This window comes from Lipotes vexillifer, unplaced genomic scaffold (genome assembly GCF_000442215.2).
Source record: "Lipotes vexillifer unplaced genomic scaffold, Lipotes_vexillifer_v1.1 scaffold8, whole genome shotgun sequence".
Classification (NCBI taxonomy): Eukaryota; Metazoa; Chordata; class Mammalia; order Artiodactyla; family Lipotidae; genus Lipotes; species Lipotes vexillifer.
In genome coordinates, this window is record NW_006781519.1 from 3106819 (window position 1) to 3128214 (window position 21396).

At 32.8% G+C, this 21396-nt stretch overlaps 1 protein-coding gene across 4 annotated transcripts in view; it reads right to left on the minus strand.

The window, feature by feature from the left end:
• Positions 1 to 21396, minus strand: part of PCDH11X (protocadherin 11 X-linked) — a 741859-nt gene that overhangs the window by 125369 nt on the left and 595094 nt on the right. For 2 of the 4 annotated variants that reach the window (XM_007454760.1, XM_007454758.1), the window contains one exon: positions 3586 to 3609. The exons of the other annotated variants lie outside the window; for them this stretch is intronic. In XM_007454760.1, the coding sequence (XP_007454822.1) occupies positions 3586 to 3609 (24 nt within the window). The remainder of the gene's footprint in view (positions 1 to 3585; positions 3610 to 21396) is intronic. 4 annotated transcript variants of the gene reach the window in all.

The window sequence follows — 21396 nt, forward strand, 5'->3', positions numbered from 1 at the left end:
CAAAGACTTTTTTAAAAGACATTAGTATATACTCAGAACATAAAGTTTAAAGTATGCATTTTTATTCACAAATTATATACTCTTTCAAAGCTATGCCAAGAGTTTTTATCAGAATTATAACACTAAAGTACTGCACCCATTTTCTAACTTTAATACACTGCATAGCCTCAAAAAGATACTAAATTTTCTACTAATCAGTCAACTTTTATGTGATAAATAATATCATATTTGTTTTTTTTCTTCATTGTAAAAAAACATTAAAAAACAATACAATTTTATCATAAGGCATGTTTTTTTCTAGTTCTATGTGTCACTGTATAATACATAATATGGTGGAATGAACTTGTTATACATGATCTAAAGAAGGCAATTTTAGATAGTAAAATATGCAAATGCTTCATTAGACTTAATTCCTTTCACAAATATTGCTCTATGACATTCTAGAGTCTACTATTAGTAATCGAAAACAAAACTAACAAAACTGCATATTGATTTAGTCCTTTGGTCTGAGAATTTAGGGAGATACTATATAAATTAACATGAAGTGATTAATATTATGGCCTGTGCTATAAATTTTTCATTTTGAAATTTACACATGAATTTTCATTAACTCCTTGTCATGAAAAAAAAAAAGATACCTTATGAAAAGACATTACTTTTCTTACTAATTGACATATTAAAAACTCCATATTTATCATGCATAAGGATGAATTATATTTTATGTTCACAAACTATTATTAACTAAGTAGTTGGATGAAGATAGGTGAGGTGATTCACTTGGCTGAGAGATAACTCATTTTCCCAGTCTTTCCTAGAACCTTTCACTTCAACCTACTTCCCCCCCCACCCCACATTCTAATCTCTAAACAGCTTCTCCTGACTCAAATTCAAAATTTTAAGTCTAAAGTAATGAACTCCTAAATTACAGCTGACCCTTGAGTACTAACAATAAATATAGAAACCTCTCTCAAGAACAGATCCCTGAGAGCTATCTGAAGGCCAGAAAGGTAATAAAACACTGTAATGATATGCCAACACTCAGCTTGGACAACTGAACATTACTATGGACAACGAATGACTGCAGGTAGACAAACCAGTTGACATTCTATTGCTTAAACCCTAGACCTCAATGAAAACAGAAAATGTAATTGATATATTATAGCTAAAACTCTCACCTTACATTAAAACATGTCCACAAAAAAAGAAAGTACACTTGCAAGCAAATTCAATGAAAGGTATTAATTTATAAATGTTTATTAATGTATGTTTTCCTCAGAAGGTGGTACAAAAGAATTTGCTCTGAATGAACTGACAAGTATATATTTGTAATTTCTTACTTGGGGACAAGTAAAGCATACCAGAATTAAAAGAAATTATCTTACTACTAAGAATTTGCATGTATATATCTTATTTACTGTGAGGGAAAAAGCCTACATATTTTTGTATTTAAGAAAAAATCTCAATGTCATCCATGGTTATAAGTTACCCTTCAATAGAAGAGTTAAATAAACAAAATGATCTTAGTTTTATAAATTTATGATTAGAGTCGCAGAGGGCTTTTTCCTCTTATAAACTAACATTTAACTGCAAAAAATATGCCTAAGAAATTGTGCTATGTGAGTTAAATAATAGCAAGTCTACTCAAATGAGTTGATGAAAAATGGATATATAAAATATGGTATGAAAATTATCATAGAATATAACTATAAAAGGTACTATGGTGTTTCAGTGCAGTTGGAGGCAAAGCCCAGTTGCATTATGAATATACTAATTAAATATCAATTAGAGCAAGATTTAAAATATGAGTTTAATTGCAATGATCATTACTGATTGGTGTATTGATAAAGGTTTAAAAATCTAAGTAATAGTAGTGTTTTATACAGGGAGAGTGAATTTCTATATTATTTAGCCTTTCTTTGCCTCAGTTTCTATCTTTGCAAAAATGGATAAAATGATAGAACTTACACATAGCAGTGGTGTATTAAGATTAAAACATTTGTAGGTTATTAGGGACAGCATATAGAACTGTACACACTTGTTTTTTTTAATTTGTGATTATTATTATTATTATGTTGTCATGTTTTAGCAGCATGAATTCTCCTGAGGCTTAAGCATAATTATGATTACTAGATTTTTTTAATGAGGGAAAGAAGAAAATGAAGATTTTGAGTTTAAATGACTTGGCCAGTATGCATCTAGTCAGGTGCAGAACTGTCATTAGAACTCTAGATGTCCTGGCTCACATTCAAATGCTGTTTCCTCTATGCCTCTGAATAGTTATGCTCAAAACACCTTGACTTTGCATCACAACCACAAAAATATCACCATGACTTTATATAGCTCTAGTTTCTGAACAGTATCTATCATGGGACACGTAGAAACTAATGAGAAGGGGAGAGAAAAAATGAAAAGTACATGCAATGCATCCACTTTCACCTGAATAACCCATGTAAATGTTGAATACTCAAGACTTTCATGGGGAGTAAAATATTTAGCTTGAAATTCTGCTAGTTAGATGATAGTTAAAATTTTATCATGGACATTAAAACAAATTACATAAGATCACAAGAGAACTATGCCAATGCAATGTAAAAAGACAAAGCAACATTGAAAAAAACATTTAAAATACCAAAAATAATAACACATGCTGTTAGTATTGATGATATCTCAAAATTAAAAGCTAAAGGGGAAGTTCTTTACATAACGATTTAGATTTTTATGACTGATTTCAGAAAAAAATTATTCTTTGAGTGCTATTTCCAGTCGGTCAAAATATTGATGGACTGTAACATAATTTAAAAGTGTGTGAAGTGAAATGAATTACTGTCTTAAATAGCAATGAAACAATATGATAGATCCATCCTGAACTATGAAATACACAATAAAGAAATTGGTGCATATACACAGAGAACGCAAACATATTTGGGACATTCAAAGTATCCGGCATCATTTTAAAACTTTATCAGCACAGTAAAATTAGATACATTTTAACTGATTGCTTAAACTCCATATTTAAAGATATTTGTTTTCTGTTGACCATGACTTAGTATAGATTCACATGTAATCTATATATATATATTTTTGGCAAAGAAAATGTATATTATTTACAAGTTCACAAAGAATGTCAACTTGGATTATTTTGTTAGGTATGTATATAGCATTCACGGTTTACAGATAAACTTCAAATGAAAATATAGAAAAGTAGAATTATATATTTAATGCATCCTCAGACAAATGCCTAAATATGCTTATACTGTCAGAGGAGAAAAATGAATAATTAAATTCATAAGTAATTTGAAGTTAACTACTGTAAGTCAAATAAATGACTACAGGCTCACATTAACATGTAAAGATTAATTACACATAACTTGGAAAAAGCATCCAGTTATATAAGATAACCAAATGACTGATACCTTTCCTAGATATCAGTTCATTTTAAACATATTAAAAATGTGTTTGAAGCAAACAGTTGAAATTGCAATGTTTTATGAGAAATGAAGAGGCCAAAGTTCTTAAAACAAACACAAATTCATTTTAAAATGATAAATGCACCATGGTTATGATTTGTGTTGATTTCTACTGTACCTTTCTTTAATCCAGGAATGAAAGCTAAAAAGACAGTTTAACAAAGTTAAGTACAAATAAATATTTTCTTTTATTCCCAACATGTTACATTAACTAAATAAATGTAAATTGTAATATATTGCAATATATGTTCAACATCAGTTTTTAGAGAACGTGATGACTGAGATAGATAACGTAGAATACTGATAACCCATAAAAATCTATCTCCTATAGTATGTTTTTCTAAACTCAGACCAAGCCTATGCTATATGCTGACCTCTTGGGAAGTCATGATTGGTCCTTCCCCTGAAGGCAATGTATTGTTGAACTCAACATTTTGCAAGAACTCAGTAGATTTTCTAGCTTCATTGCTGATGATAACAAAGTATAGTCCTCTATTAAAATTTCACATTTTCTCCTGGAACCTCCTACAGGAAATGTAGCATAAGGAAAACATTCTTTTTGACTTAACAGGTTGTTTTTCCTCCAAATCCGATTTGAAAAAATCATGGGAAAAAACAAAACATCAATGGATACTAATATTAGATGGCACAATAGAAGTATTCTTATCTTGGTTAAGACACTTTTTCTATAATACAGCTATTTTCATAGCTAAAATTTAATTTATTTCTCACAATTAAAAATGGGGAATTCGAGATCATTATATTTATTATCCAGATAAATGAATTCTGGCACTGCATTATTAAGTGACTTCCTTCAAAACACTGTGAGATCATGCTTGATCTAAGACAAAACAAAGTAATTATATATTTATAAATACTTTGATATGTGTTGATCCGGACAAATGAATCACAGATTTATTCTTTGTAAAATTTTAAAGCCAATAGTAAAAATGATTTTCTGATATATTTAATAACACACATCTAAAGATAAAAACTTTAAAGATAAACATTTTGAACTTGTTAAAAATCAACTTTGGATTAAATTCGAATGTTATGAAACTAAAGATGTATGAAATGCTTAGAGAGAAGGAATAGGTCAAAGACAGAAAAATGGAGGTGAAAGTAATGTTTCTATGCAATAATATGGATTAATTAGAGAGCATTGCACAACATTTATGTGTCATTGACATATACATGGCACATTTATTTTTCATCATAAGGTGTTTTGTCCATAAGCAACGTAATTTAATGGTAATACAAACCAAAGCATAAAGAAAAAAAAAGTAGTGCTTTCACAAGGCACTTTAGGTAGAATTGATCTTCTACCTAAATATTTAGGTAGAACTGATCTTCTAAATAATATGCAACCCTGTACCACTCAGATAATCGTTCTACTTCAATGATAAGTCTCTCACTCTCTCTCTCTCACACACACACAGTATTTTAATTTATTATTTGAATTAATAATTAATTCCTGTAATACTTAAAAAAAATTCCTGTAATATTTAAATGTAGAGTTTTCAATATATTGGAGTGAAAAAGAAAGGCTGTTTTAAGCAGAGAAGTAATAAAGTGCTTGCTTTCATTTTTAAGTATGTAATTTCAGTGTTTTCTAGACCTAGTTATTAAAATCCTTTCCAATTTGGTAAATTAAAAGGTCAGAAAAAAAAATGTGATAGGCCTAGACTTATTTCTAAGGGTAAGGAGGTACAAATAAAAAAAGCAAAACAAGTGACATGACAACAATGAAAAAGAAAACAAACACATTTTAAAAATCTATCCCAGGAGACATTTAGCTCCCAAGCTGAAAAATGAAAATTGGTTTATAAACTAGTAAAGTCAAATATTGATCAATTTTCTTTAAAATTCAGTACAATAAGCAGATTCTGCATAAAATTTTCGGGACAGTTCTGAAGAGACACAAATTCATCACATGAAAAATAGTCAAAAAGGGAACAATTTTCCCCCTCTAAAGCAATATTAAGTACTCATATGCTGACACAGAAATTAATAGATACATTCATTATATTAGGAAGATTTTTTACATAAAGTTCATTTCCAAATGCATTCCTAAATTTCAATTGCTTCCTAATGTTTAAAGGTTTATCACTGATATTTTTGAAGCATCCACACTGCTCAAGATTTTTGCAAGATCAAAATAAGGATAATCCTTGTCATTTGAGATACTAGAATCTATGTGAATCACTATGACTGAAATGAATTATTTTACTAATTAATCCAACTAAAGTTATATTATGGATGAGTATATCATTTATGTGTAACTTGAAATTTTACTAATAAACAAAATAAATACACCTAACAAGTTAAACTTGCTTTCACCAAGAAAATTGTTTTCAGGTTATTAAATATCCTGCAATGTATTTAATAATAAATGTATTAATTAATAAATTTAAGCCATTAATAGTTCAGGTATCATTAGTTTTACTTACACAAATGCAATAATCACATAAAAAATTAAGTTTGTGTATGTGCTTACTTTGAAATATACTTGAGGTTTTAATATTACTTTCTAAATTTATTACTCAAATATCTTAATTAGTAAAGGAACATAAGTAATTAATTAGTAAACAACATGAACTACTGGGATTCTTGTACTACAAAATTTAAATTAAGGAATCACATTTTACAGTAAAAAATGCAGCTTCTACTTAAGTCACATAAAAATTACAAAAATTTATCACAAGAACAATACCAAAACATGTTTTATTACTCTATACAAACATATTTTAACATTTCCTACATAATCCTAACATAAATGTTTAAATACTCAACATGCACTAGGAACATCTGGCTAAATGTGAAAAAAATATTGATAAATAGATACTGCTTGAATAGCTTAAAGGTCAACAGAGCTCACCACAAAATTGATTGTGTTGCCTTAATGTTTGTTGATCAAATATCATGCACCAATCTATTACTGCCATTTACTTCAAAAAAATAGTAACAATTGCAGTTGTTTTATCATGTATAATTTTTAAAGTCACATAATAAAGCTACTTTAATGAAATTTTAAAAGGTCATTACCTTGGGGGTAAGTAAGATTTGAAAACATTTTTAAAGACATTCCTTTGGAGATAATCAGATATCTTTGCCACTATAGTCAATTGAAGGATAATGTTTTCTATAAGTATTAAATAAATATTTAAATATTTATTTAATGCATGTCTCAGTACATTACAGTGTTTACTATGCTTCTTAATATAGAGAAAAATCTGATAAATCAAGATTCAATTCACCTAAAACCTAACACATATTCTAAGTTATGGACTAATTTTTTAGAACAAGTTCCTCATTCATTTTCTTATTCCAAGCCACACAAGAGTTTGTACTGAAGGTCACAGAATATAGCTGAATCGGTATGAAAAACAACAACAACAATGTACTTGAAGATGTAATGTCAAATTAATTGGCCAATACCTAGTTTTCTTTGAATAATGCTAATTTTAAAGCGTTCCAGAAGATGTGCCAAGAAGATCCAATTCTTGATGTATAATCCAAATCACCCCAGTGCATCTCCTGTTTATTGCAAAACTACTAAGCTACAGCATTATTGTACTTGAGTCTGAACCACAAAAATAATGAAGCTCAAATCAAATTTTCTGTTCAAATTGTGTGAAAGGTTAAGGCTACAAATGCAAAAGATGCAAGGCGATTAGTATAATGAGTACTTTATTTACAATAAAAGAAATGTTGCAAGTATAAAATAAATTTCTCATCTCTGTATATTAAAATTTCCATTCATATTGGTCCTGAGTTTCTATAAAAGTTAGTTTACTACTGGACTAAAGAAATATTCAGAGAATTCCCTGGCACTCCAGTGGTTAGAACTTGGCAGTTTTACTGCCATGGCCTGAGTTCAATCTCTGGTTGGGGAATTAAGATCCTGTAAGCTGCGCAGTGCAACCAAAAAAAAAAAAAAAAAAAAATATTCATTTCAAAATTGACAAACAAAGTCATAGTGTTGGCTTTATTGGAGAGACTAAAACCTAGAAATTAAAAGGAAACATTTTCACTAATATGCAATTACCATTCTCTACATTAATAGGATTTTGGTTAACCAAACTCATGCTGTGCCATACCAAATGGCTTATTTTCCTTTTTATCCTAGAGTTGTACATATTTTTAAGTTTCTGAAGTTAACACATTTTTCCTATTTATTACAAAATATTTCTAATCCAATAACTATTGGCTGTATTTTCTGCCTTTTTATTTAGGGGATACTTTTGAGACCACAGCTTAGAGCTGTATGTCTTTTATAATTCCTGAAATTAACTCATTTTTCCTATTCATTACAAAATCTTTCTAATCCATAATCTATTGGTTTTCTGACCTTTTATTTAGGGGATATTTTTGGGACCACTATAACAGATAGTACTTTCAAATGTCATTTTCTTTTTCATGTTGACAGTGTTTGTACTTCAAAAAGCACAGAGGTACAACTTAAATTTTTTCTATAATAAAATAAATTCACAGGCCAAGGACCAGAGCCCTTATAAAGTCATTTGATTCAACATTCTTAGTATACATATGAAGAAATGAGGTCAAAAGAAATGAAATGACTTAAAAAATACAAACTTGCACTAGAAGATGAACAAGTTCTGGAGATTCAAGGCATAGCATATTGGTTACAGTCAAAAATATTATATGACATACTTCAAAATTGCTGAGACTAGCTCATAAATCTTCTCACCTCAAAAAGAAATAATAATTATGTGACATGATAGAGCTGTTAGCTAAAGCTACAGTGGTAATCACATTGCAATATATAAATGTATCAAATCAACATGTTGCACACTTTAAACTTACACAATGTTATATGTCAATTATATCTCAATAAAAAATAAAAAATAAATTTAAAAAATAAAAGGAAATGAAATTACTTACCTATGATCCACATAACTAATGAGAGGAAGAAGTAGAATTAGAATTCACATTTTCTCTACCAAAGAACTCACACACTATGAAATGTTTTATTGATGGTTTATTGATCATTTCCAAGAGATGGAAACAATATGTATATCCGAACCTATTTGCCCAAGATAAACATTTACTGCAGAGAGTATCAAAAAATCAGTGCTTTTAGAATATATTTTGGGGAAATGCCAACTTAGATGAATATTAAATGTAATTTACATTTTCCTGTACACACCAATTGACAAGGGCAAAAAAGAGAAGAGCATACTTTACGAATCAAAATCTTGATTTGGCAAATCAAAAAAAAAGATAATTCCTAATAAAAATCATAATTTGTAATTTAGCTTGGTCCTGGAGTGTTATTCCTCCTTTCCTCCTTTCCGTAAATTTCTAGGTTTTAGTCAAAAAGTTCCATCTCAAAATCTGACCTTAATGTTTTAAATGGTTCAGAAGCATACGGAGTGAATCTAGCCAATCATAATAGTTCCTTTTGACAGTTACAATTGAGAAGAAAAATTCTGAGATGTACAGGGCCAGATACCTTAGAGAATAGGACTCCTGTGAACACAGATATTTTGGCTTCACTTAATCACTTTTAAAACTGTTCTAAGCAGCACAAATGCTAATTCCAAATACTTCTGGTTTAGTTTGGTTATTTAAGGGAGAAGATCCTTCTTTTAAGAATTGTGCTGTGAATTCCCTGGCAGTCCAGTGGTTAGGACTCCAGGCTTTTGCTGCTGAGGGCCTCGGTTCCATGCCTGGTCAGGAACTAAGATCCTGCAAACTGTGCAGTGCTGCCAAAAAAAAAAAGCAAACAAACAAAAAGAATCCCAAACAAACAAACAAACAAAGAACAAAAATTTTAAAAAAACCTGTAAAATAAAATAAAAAGAGTTGAGCTCACTCCCCCAACTTCAAAACAAACAAACAAAACAAACAAACCTCAAAGAAACTGAAACATGAAGGAGTCTGAACTTTTCAAGAAAGCAAAAGTTGGAATATAAATGTTTTTACAGTTCATTGAAAGGACCTACCAAGGCACTAGTTACATTATTCTGAGAGGTGTATGAAGCTGTTCTGAAAATAACACAAATTTAAATGATCTTGAGAAATTCCAAAAACAAAAGCTTGAGGGCTGGATCCATTGTCTTTTCATTTGGCAAAGAAAATACTAAAAAATCAATATTTATGAAATCTGCCTCTAAGCTATCCAAAATGTTTGAAACAATTGTAGCTCTCAAATATTTCACACCTTTTAATACTCAATCTGTTACTGAGTGAATGAATTCTAAATTAGGACCATTTTAAAATAGGACTTGATAGTGTATCTGGTCTTTGGGTCCATAGAGAAATTGATTTTTGAAGCATTTTCCTTTACCTGATTTAATTAAAAGTACATACCTCCAAGGTAATAGTGTACAATTTTCACACTACTAAAGGATTTAAGTTTTTAAATCTCTTCTTTGTGAAATTTAATATGATTTTCTTTTAATCAGTTTATTCAATTTTAGAAGCTTTGACTGGCTTGTCAATGACCATGAGTTGTGCACACAGAAAAATAACACAGATAAACCGTAATTAAATCTAGAGACATGTGCTAAATGTACATGTACTAGTTTTATTAATATAATGAAACTTTCTTTTAAAAATAAGTTACTTTTTAGATTAAAAAAACTTTTGCATATATTCCCTCACATTTTCACCAAACTGTTTGCTCTATAACAAACGAATTTAAAAATCTGCTGTAGTAGGAAGAAAACAGTAGATAACTAAAGTCTCTGTATGGCATAAGTGGGCATGATATCAGGGAATGGCTTTTACTAAAACACTTCAGATTATTATTTCATTAGTGGAAATCAGCTTTGTGAATTCCAGAGTATTTTGTCCTTCCACATGAATATATGCGTTGCTAAAAATATTAGGCTCTGCCTACCAGTTAAAGTACAATTTAGAGACAAAGATGTTTCACTGGAGAAACATTTATATTTATAATATATGCACATCTATATTTATATTATAAACATATTCTGTGTGTTTCTTATGTATATGTGTATTGTATGAAATAGGAAACCAGGAAAGTAAATAGTTCATATAATAACCATTTGAAAAATACCTGATTTAATTCTATTTTGAGCAGATGTTGATATATTTTAGTACACAGGAGCATAATTTTTAAAAATCCATGAGAACTAATTTCAATAACATTCTATCTTTCACAATCAGTAAATATTACATGGCTCTCCAAAGCAATGTTCTATTAATTTCACTTTAAAATTCTCTGAAAAATGAGAAAGATAGTGAACACTACTTATTGATAGTATTTGTTCTCCCAATGCATCAATTTAGAGAGATGTATCTGGATGTACTACTTAGAAAATTCTAAGTAAATTGGTTATTCTATGATGTATCTCTTAATATTTACATATCACATATTTAAGTAGATAAAATGACTGAAAGAAAAAGTATTGTGTTAGAAGTGCAATCTGACTTGATGATTCTCTTTATGAATATGTTTTCATTTTCTCATATGCTATGTTAGTGCCTAGGAAGTTGTGATTTCTTATAATCACAGTGAATTAATACCAGTTTAAATCACAGTACCAAGTTGGTATTTTTAAATAATTGGAGACTTTTCATTTATTTTCTATTTTATAGTCTTTCTCTCTAATGTATATTTTGCTGGGACGTTGTGCCAGAGTACAGAACAAAAGCTTTGGCAGAAATTTTCATTCTTGAAACTAACTGGCTATTCATGTGCTGTATTTTAACATTTGGGGAAAGGAGTTAACCTTGAAACAATAGGCCATTTCTAAAAAATAGTCTCAAGCTAGTTTTATTTTTTCAACTATTTGGGACATTATATTGAAGAAAAAATGAAAAGTAATTGTATTGGAAGACCTATTTTTCCATTAGGACAGTTAAAAGAATGAAATAAAATCCACATTTATGTTTGCTTGATATCAAAAGAAGTATGATCATTTTTTGAAATTTTAGACCTAAATTATTTTAAAATCTAGTGTTTAATGGCAATATCCATATATAATTATTATCCATAAAATTATTTAGTTTTATATTTCAAATGTCAATGGATAAACCTGACATATGGACATCTGGCTATAGATTTTAAGAATAAACAAGAAGAGACATTTTCCATGTGGTGTAACATTGGGTATCTACTGTGGAGAACCAATCTCCTTTGGTGATATGTTGATAAGTATTTTACATCAGCAAAGAATAAAGAGTAAAAGACAGTGCCACAAACATGAAGAAGAAATGAAAAGTAGAAGTAAGCTATTTCAAACTGAATTAAATAAAAGTTTATATGCACAGGAAGAGAATGAGGAGTATGAAGGACTTATGTTACCAGTCTGACAGATGAAATGACTGCATAAGACATGTTAAAAGTTTTTTTTTTTGAATAAACAAAATGCTATCTGCCTTAAAAATCATCTTCAATGAGAACACCTACTGAATGCTGGCAGAAGACCTCAGACCTCCCAAAAGCCAAGAAACTCCCCACGTACCTGGGTAGGGCAAAAGGAAAAAAAAAATTAACTAAAAACAGAGACAAAAGAATAGGGACGGCACCTGCACCAGTGGGAGGGAGCTGTGAAGGAGGAAAGGTCTCCACACACTAGGAAGCCCCTTCGCGGGCAGAGATTGCGGGAGGCGGAGTGGGGAGCTTCGGAGCCGCGGAGGAGAGCACAGCAACAGGGGTGCGGAGGGCTAAGCGGGGAGATTCCCGCACAGAGGATTGGTGCCAACCGGCACTCACCAGCCCGAGAGGCTTGTGTGCTCACCCGCCAGGGCAGGCGGGGCTGCGAGCTGAGGCTCGGGTTTCGGTCGGAGCTCAGGGAGAGGACTGGGGTTGGCGGCTTGAACTTAGCCCGAAGGGGTTAGTGCGCCACGGCTAGCCGGGAGGGAGTCCGGGGAAAAGTCTGCACCTGCTGAGGAGGCAAGAGACTTTTTCTTCCCTCTTTGTTTCCTGGTGCGCGAGGAGAGGGGTTTTAAGAGCGCTGCCTAAAGGAGCTCCAGAGACAGGCGCGAGCCGCGGCTGAAAGCTCGGAAACCAGAGACGGGCGGGAGACGCTAAGGCTGCTGCTGCCGCCACCAAGGGGCCTGTGTGCGGGCACAGGTCACTATCCCCACCCCTCTTCCGGGGAGCCTGTGCTGCCCGCCACTGCCAGGTTGCCGGGATCCAGGGACAATTTCTCAGGGAGAACACACGGCGGGCCTCAGGCTGCTGCAACGTCACGCCGACTTCTATGATCAAGTGGGGTTTATTCCAGGAATGCAAGGATTCTTCAATATACGCAAATCTATCAATGTGATTAACCATATTAACAAATTGAAGGAGAAAAACCATATGATCATCTCAATAGATGCAGAGAAAGCTTTTGACAAAATTCAACACCCATTTATGATAAAAACCCTGCAGAAAGTAGGTGTAGAGGGAACTTTCCTCAATATAATAAAGGCCGTATATGACAAGCCCACAGCCAACATCATCCTCAATGGCGAAAAACTGAAAGCATTTCCACTAAGGTCAGGAACAAGACAAGGTTGCCCACTCTCACCACTCTTATTCAACATAGTTTTGGAAGTTTTAGCCACAGCAATCAGAGAAGAAAAGGAAATAAAAGGAATCCAAATCGGAAAAGAAGAAGTAAAGCTGTCACTGTTTGCAGATGACATGATACTATACATAGAGAATCCTAAAGATGCTACCAGAAAACTACTAGAGCTAATCAATGAATTTGGTAAAGTAGCAGGATACAAAATTAATGCACAGAAATCTCTGGCATTCCTATATACTAATGATGAAAAATCTGAAAGTGAAATCAAGAAAACACTCCCATTTACCATTGCAACAAAAAGAATAAAATATCTAGGAATAAACCTACCTAAGGAGACAAAAGACCTGTATGCAGAAAATTATAAGACACTGATGAAAGAAATTAAAGATGATACAAACAGATGGAGAGATATACCATGTTCTTGGATTGGAAGAATCAACATTGTGAAAATGACTCTACTTCCCAAAGCAATCTATAGATTCAATGCAATCCCTATCAAACTACCACTGGCATTTTTCACAGAACTAGAACAAAAAATTTCACAATTTGTATGGAAACACAAAAGACCCCGAATAGCCAAAGCAATCTTGAGAACAAAAAATGGAGCTGGAGGAATCAGGCTGCCTGACTTCAGACTATACTACAAAGCTACAGTAATCAAGACAGTATGGTACTGGCACAAAAACAGAAAGATAGATCAATGGAATAGGATAGAAAGCCCAGAGATAAACCCATGCACATATGGTCACCTTATCTTTGATAAAGGTGGCAGGAATATACAGTGGAGAAAGGACAGCCTCTTCAATAAGTGGTGCTGGGAAAATTGGATAGGTACATGTAAAAGTATGAGATTAGATCACTCCCTAACACCATACACAAAAATAAGCTCAAAATGGATTAAAGACCTAAATGTAAGGCCAGAAACTATCAAACTCTTAGAGGAAAACATAGGCAGAACACTCTATGACATAAATCACAGCAAGATCCTTCTTGACCCATCTCCTAGAGTAATGGAGATAAAAACAAAAATAAACAAATGGGACCTAATGAAACTTCAAAGCTTTTGCACAGCAAAGGAAACCATAAACAAGACCAAAAGACAGCCCTCAGAATGGGAGAAAATATTTGCAAATGAATCAACTGACAAAGGATTAATCTCTAAAATTTACAGGCAGCTCATGCAGCTCAATAACAAAAAAATAAACAACCCAATCCAAAAATGGGCAGAAGACCTAAATAGACATTTCTCCAAAGAAGATATACAGACTGCCAACAAACACATGAAAGAATGCTCAACATCATTAATCATTAGAGAAATGCAAATCAAAACTACAATGAGATATCATCTCACACCAGTCAGAATGGCCATCATCAAAAAATCTAGAAACAATAAATGCTGGAGAGGGTGTGGAGAAAAGGGAACACTCTTGCACTGCTGGTGGGAATGTGAATTGGTTCAGCCACTATGGAGAACAGTATGGAGGTTCCTTAAAAAACTACAAATAGAACTACCATATGACCCAGCAATCCCACTACTAGGTATATACCCTGAGGAAACCAGAATTCAGAAAGAGTCATGTACCAAAATGTTCATTGCAGCTCTATTTACAATAGCCCGGAGATGGAAACAACCTAAGTGCCCGTCGTCGGATGAATGGATAAAGAAGATGTGGCACATATATACAATGGAATATTACTCAGCCATAAAAAGAAACGAAATTGAGCTATTTGTAATGAGGTGGATAGATCTAGAGTCTGTCATACAGAGTGAAGTAAGTCAGAAAGAGAAGGACAAATACCGTATGCTAACACATATATATGGAATTTAAGAAAAAAAAATGTTATGAAGAACCTAGGGGTAAAACAGGAATAAAGACAGAGACCTACTGGAGAACAGACTTGAGGATATGGGGAGGGGGAAGGGTGAGGTGTGTTAGGGCGAGAGAGAGACATGGACATATATATACTAACAAACGTAAGGTAGATAGCCAGTGGGAAGCAGCCGCATGGCACAGGGAAACCGGCTCGGTTCTTTGTGGCTGTCTGGAGGGGTGGGATAGGGAGGGTGGGAGGGAAGGAGACAAAGAGGGAAGAGATATGGGAACATATGTATATGTATAACTGATTCACTCTGTTATAAAGCAGAAACTAACACACCATTGTAAAGCAATTATACCCCAATAAAGATGTTAAAAAAAAAAAAAACTAGCTAACACAGTATTGTAATTAAGCATGATTATCAAGTAGAAATGACTTTAAAAGTAACATTTTATACTCCATACTCTTATATTATATCCTATAATTTATAATACTTTTTGGTTTATGGTTTTCAAAAAGTCTTTAATCTTCCAAAGTTTGTGACTATAGTGTTCTCTTCGAATCATTTTGCTTTAAATATCTCTAATGCATAAGCAGACGCAAAGCAAAGAAGGAGGAGGCCGGAGGAAGACGGGGAAGGAGGAAAAGAGAGTTGAAATTTCTATGTTGACGTATTTTTACACACCTAAACCTGAACTCTCAAGAAATTCACAAAATGTCTGTTTAAAATGCTTCGAGGAATGATTACTTAAATAGCATGTGTCTTTAAATGTAGATAAGAAGACTTTTAGCATGCTTTTAAATCTTAAACTCAGGTGTTTTTTTCATACTCTTCCAAATATATGCTTTTAAACTATAATGGTTTTAGTACTAGGTGATTTGATCAACAGCTACTCAGAAAAGCTGCACTTTTTTTTTTTAAATCATCATATGGAGGAAGACCCCATGGCTCTGAATCAGTATGTAGTCTGTCTATACTCTTCCAGACTGAGGTTACACACTGTTGTCCTTTTAAGTTCTGGTCTCTTATTTCAATATAATATAAATGGTCACAATTCAAGGTGATCGCTAGTACAGCACAGAGCTAAATTATTTTTATTATTGCTGCCCACTCAGTGTTATTACCTTCAGAGATGTAATCCTAGAGACACTCCTCTTTCCTTCTTCATTTTTATGACAGTTTATAACCTCACTTTAATTATGTAAATGCCATTAATCCACAATGGCACCTAAGAAGCCTAAATTAAGTCTGAGTTATATATTTATGCACAGTCTCACATTCATTGAAAGGCCAGGTTTCTCCTGTGTGTTTCTTTAACAGAAAAATAACAACAACAAAAAATAATCCCATGTATGTCTATGTGCCATGTCATGACATATATGCTCAAGTGCATCAGATTTCCCTTAATGAATGCTTGATGCATAATTCACTTTTTAAAGTTAAATACAACAAAACCATCACTTCCCTTAACTAATACTGCATTGAGTAAAAGCAACAGCACACAGGTACCTTTTTGTTGTTGTTGTTACAGTGTGTGTCATGTTTTCTAAAGTATGCGCTCATATAATTTTTAACACAATGTAAAGAATCTTTCAGGTGATGATTTATCTTGTCATTATAGTAGGATTATGGAAAGGACGATATGTGGATTAAGTTCTTTGAATAATGAGAAGTAATATACGACCTCTAAATTTCCTTACAAGACTGAATTTTTATAAACTCTAAAATATTGCCTTTTGCTTATGTCTGTCTGACTACCCATCAGATTATGTTCAAACCATGCAGACTGCCTTTTAGGCAGAACCCAACTTTCTATTCAATCTTATCTTCCATTACTCATCAGTCATTCCCTTATTGTTTCCAGTACACCTAAATCATACTTCCATCCTACCTGTTACCTGTACCTGTAATTGTGTTACCTTTCTCATCCATCTTTCTGCAAGCTGTACTTTAATCGAGGCTTATAACAGCATCCTTTCCCATCTTCCAGTTCTTTCAGACTAATTCTAAGTTACAACTGTTTTCTTACGTGACCACTGTATGTGTATAAGAATCATATGTATTACACACCACCTAAGAAAATTTCTACACTGTTGCAGGATTTCTGTTTCCATTTAAATCTGTGGGCCATTCCATGTGAGAAATCCCTTCTGCTTCTCTAAAAGCCTCAAAGGCAGTAACAGCACATTGCCAGAGCAAATGATACAATTAACAAAGCCAGTGAAATTAATTAATGAGCAGATGTTAAGTTTAAAGAGAGAAGGGAGGGCACACATGGACAATTAGCAAATTAATTATAGTCATATTTATGCCTCTATTATTAAGGTCAGTTATGTATTTATTTTAAGTAAGGTGATCTATCCTTCATTATCAGTATTTGACTTTCCAAACTTACATTTACTTTTCAAATATATTGATTTTCTGGGTAGGGATTCACCCAAGAGATTCACTACAAAATTTTACTGACACTTGTAGAAAAGATATGAAATTTTACCAAAATGATTATGTGATTATCTTTAAGTAGAATTGTCAAGAGAATTGTGACTTACTATTTTGCTGACCACCCATTCCTACTGTTGATGTCAATCTTGAGCCATTATATAAAACATATATACATACACTGTATTTGTCTCTTTATTTTAAAAATGTGATTTATATATTTAAGTTTACTTAGTGCCTCATTAATAACAGCACTATGAATTTTTCAAAGTCCGTCTTTGAAAATTCTCATCTAAAACTCCCATGTTTTCATTCCATGTTGTTTCAACCATATTGCTCCCCATGTTTATTGGTAACAAGGTCAAATGCTTACTTTTACTCAACACTTATATTTGGGGGTTTGAACTGGCTTTGTGCCCAATCTTATATTCAGGCACTCTGTGCAAGTTAAATACAATTACAGATACTAAATAGCAATATATTAACAACCCAAATAAAACTTTTGCTGCAACACACACTCAAATTTGATGACTACCCGCTCTTTGATGAGAAAACATCAGGGGAAAAGTTCAGACACAAATTAATTTAGAATTAAAAATAGAAGACAAAGTCTCAAATAGCAGACAGTATAACCAGATTAAATGATTTATAATATTATTTTTTATAGGTGACAGTTGAGGCTTATATCAAAGTTCACAGTATTCAGGTTTCCTTTATTAAATATTCCTACACACAGCTAGTTCATACTCACAGACAGACAACAATAAACCTGAACAATGCAATTGAAAAAAAAATCCCTGTGTATATACCCATGCTATGCGTGAGTTACCCTGTGATGAGATACACCTATTAAGCACTACAGTGGACAAAAACATTATCCCTGCTGGCTTCTAAGTTAGTTAACAGTGATACATTTTTGATGTTATAATTACAGAAAACAATGAAATAGCAGACTTAGTACTTATTTTAATTCCTTGAATAGTATTTCCACAAGTCTATGGAAGCTAGGGGATTGGTTGTAAGATATAACCATGTAGAAATACCAGATATTAAATCAGGAGAATTCAGGATATTATGCATATTTCTGGTTTCTGGAGTTATTAATTTTTTGCCTAATTCTTCTTAAAACATATTAAATTCATGTTTTATAAGGGACTTTTTTCTACTATATTTATTACTTTAATGACAATATATGTCAGCTATTTCTCTATGATAGTTTCTATTATTATTTTGTTCATCCATTTAGAATTTATTATTTTATGTCATTCAGTTTTCTCCATGCATATTTTATCCAAATCAAGATGGGAGATTTTTTATTTACACTATTTAAAATTATCTAAAATTAAAAATTTCAAACAGTTTTACTTCTTTGGACAAAAAAAAATGCTATGTTTTTTTAATTGTTGAAGATCCTTTAATTTTGTTAGCCTCCAAATTATTTTCACTATGAATTAGGGGTTTTAATGTGAGTCTTAACTGATGGTAATTTTTTCCTAAATTGGTACTAGACAACCTGTCAAAAAATGAGGAAGTTTTAATTTTGAGTATGGCCATACACCATTACTTAAGGTATCCATTTATTGAATATGTTTTTTAAAATTCAGTCTACTTTTTGTCATTTATATGTTATTCACTATGAATAAAGATATTTAATACACTCTGCCAAAGACTGACACATTTTATCCTTTTTTCCCCTTAAGCTATGCCAATGAAAAAAGTAGTGTCATCTCATTATGAAATATTGCTATGATTTTTGAAAGATATATTTGTGGTAGTTATAAAAGGTGGTTCACTCATGTTCCTTTCATTCAGCTTCTTTTTTGTTGAAGCAAACGTTAAGCACCATACTGGTAAATGGTAAAAGTCTATTTATACATCATGGCATGAATGTATAATTATAAAAATATGCAGATGATAAATGATAGATAAATTTTAGTTTAAAATACATCTATAAGAACCCTGTGCTTATGCTGTTTGATTTTAAAAGAGGAGAAAATAATGAAACAGATTCTCCTTGTATTCACAATCTGAAGCTAACTCTATGCAAAGTTAGTTTGCTTTTGGTGTTCTCTTGTTTCCATGAGCCTGCTGTGTATTCAGAGCCCTTTCTCACTGTTTTACCACTACTGACATCACTGATGTTATTTGATCATGAAAAGACATGTATGTGTCAAGTTGCACCTGTAGTCCTAAATCTCCCTATATCAATGAAAACAGTGACAAAAACAATAATGTATCATAACTGTGCAGGTAATAGGTTTCAAGCACTATACTAAGTGCTTTATGTACATGTGTCATTTGATCTGCACATCTACCCACTGAGGTAGGCATTATCACATCCATTTTACAGCAAAGTCAGTATTCACTTTCAGGACTGATTCCAAAACACACGTTCCCTTCACAATTCTAACTGAGGATCATTTGTGGAATAAATTATAAAATTCCATAACACTGACATTTTGGCAACACACCACAGACTCCTACCATAGATGTTCTCAGAACATAAAATCTAAGAAAAAGGAATAAGGCTCATAGGACATCTTTGAGCTGTCTTGCATGTCCTTCATATGTTCACAAGGCTTTATGTGAATTATGATAAAAAGTGAATATTCCACAGTGTGAAAATAGGCCTCTACAGAATGCTTCCAAAATGTAGGTCACCTTTCTGGACCTACAGGAAAGAAGGTTGAATATTATTTATTTATTATTATTATTACTACTGTAAATAATGTCCATTTATACACTTATTTCCTTGCTACTTTTGGTTGCTTGGTAAGGCCAAATGAAGGAAGGGGATATTGAAACTTTAAAATACTAAATGATTTATAAACCTTTTTTGGGATAAGTTTATTGTTGGCTTATATTCCCTAGTAGCAATTACAATGACAGTTTCTAAAACAACAACCAAACAAAACCCCAAACATACAAGACACAAAAACCACCACCAAAAAAAGTCTTCCCTATCATTTCCTACTGCAGAAATTAAAATCATTCATTTATTGCCTATTCCTTGTTGAACCAAGCTACAATTTGCTGTGCCCAAACCCATGTTGACGGATTTACAGCAGGCTTTGAAGTAACACAGTATGCTTTAGTGTATCTCAACCAAAATTGTGTTGAAGATAATTTAATTTAAAATTAAGTCTTAATTAACTTAAAGCATGAAAATGAAATAAATACACTTTGAAAACTTATGAAAGTTTGCTCACCAGGTTTTCTTGTGGATTCCCCTAAAGATTCAGAGCTCTAATTATAAAACATCATAGCCAAGAGTAATAAAACAACCATAATGATGCTGTCAATATAATGAGTAGTTATTTTTGTTAAATAATGAAATTTTAACTTTATTTAGCTGTCATATTTCTAAATAAATAAAGACCAAACCCCCATTTTAACAAGGAGTGCTCACAGAAATTACAGTCATATTCTGGCAGGATTTCTTTAGCAACTGTTTTTCATGCATATTCTACAACTATTTATTCATCTCCTACTAGATATCAAGCACTGAACTAACTACCAAAGGATATGCAGAAGAGAAAAGGAAGTATTTGGGGCTATACTGCATTTATGAACCCATGTGATGGAATTTTTCAATTCTTGAAAAGGTGATTTTGATGTCACTCATATCTAGGAACATTACATACTGGAGAATAAAACTTTAAAATGGAAGACAGTTTAAAGTAGAGCTTGCTGTGCAAAATCTAATCTATGGGCGGGGAGAGGTCCTGGGAAGATGGCAGAGGAGAAAGATGCGGAGATCACCTTCCTCCCCAAAGATACACCAGAAATACATCTACATGTGGAACAACTCCTACAGAACACCTACTGAATGCTGGCAGAAGACCTCAGACCTCCCAAAAGCCAAGAAACTCCCCACGTACCTGGGTAGGGCAAAAGAAAAAAAATAAAAAACAGAGACAAAAGAATAGGGACGGCACCTGCCCCAGTGGGAGGGAGCTGTGAAGAAGGAAAGGTCTCCACACACTAGGAAGCCCCTTCGCAGGCAGAGACTGCGGGAAGCGGAGGGGGGAGCTTCAGGGCCGCGGGGGAGAGCACAGCAACAGGGGTGCGGAGGGCAAAGCGGAGAGATTCCCGCACAGAGGATCGGTGCCGACCGGCACTCACCAGCTGGAGAGGCTTGTGTGCTCGCCCGCCGAGA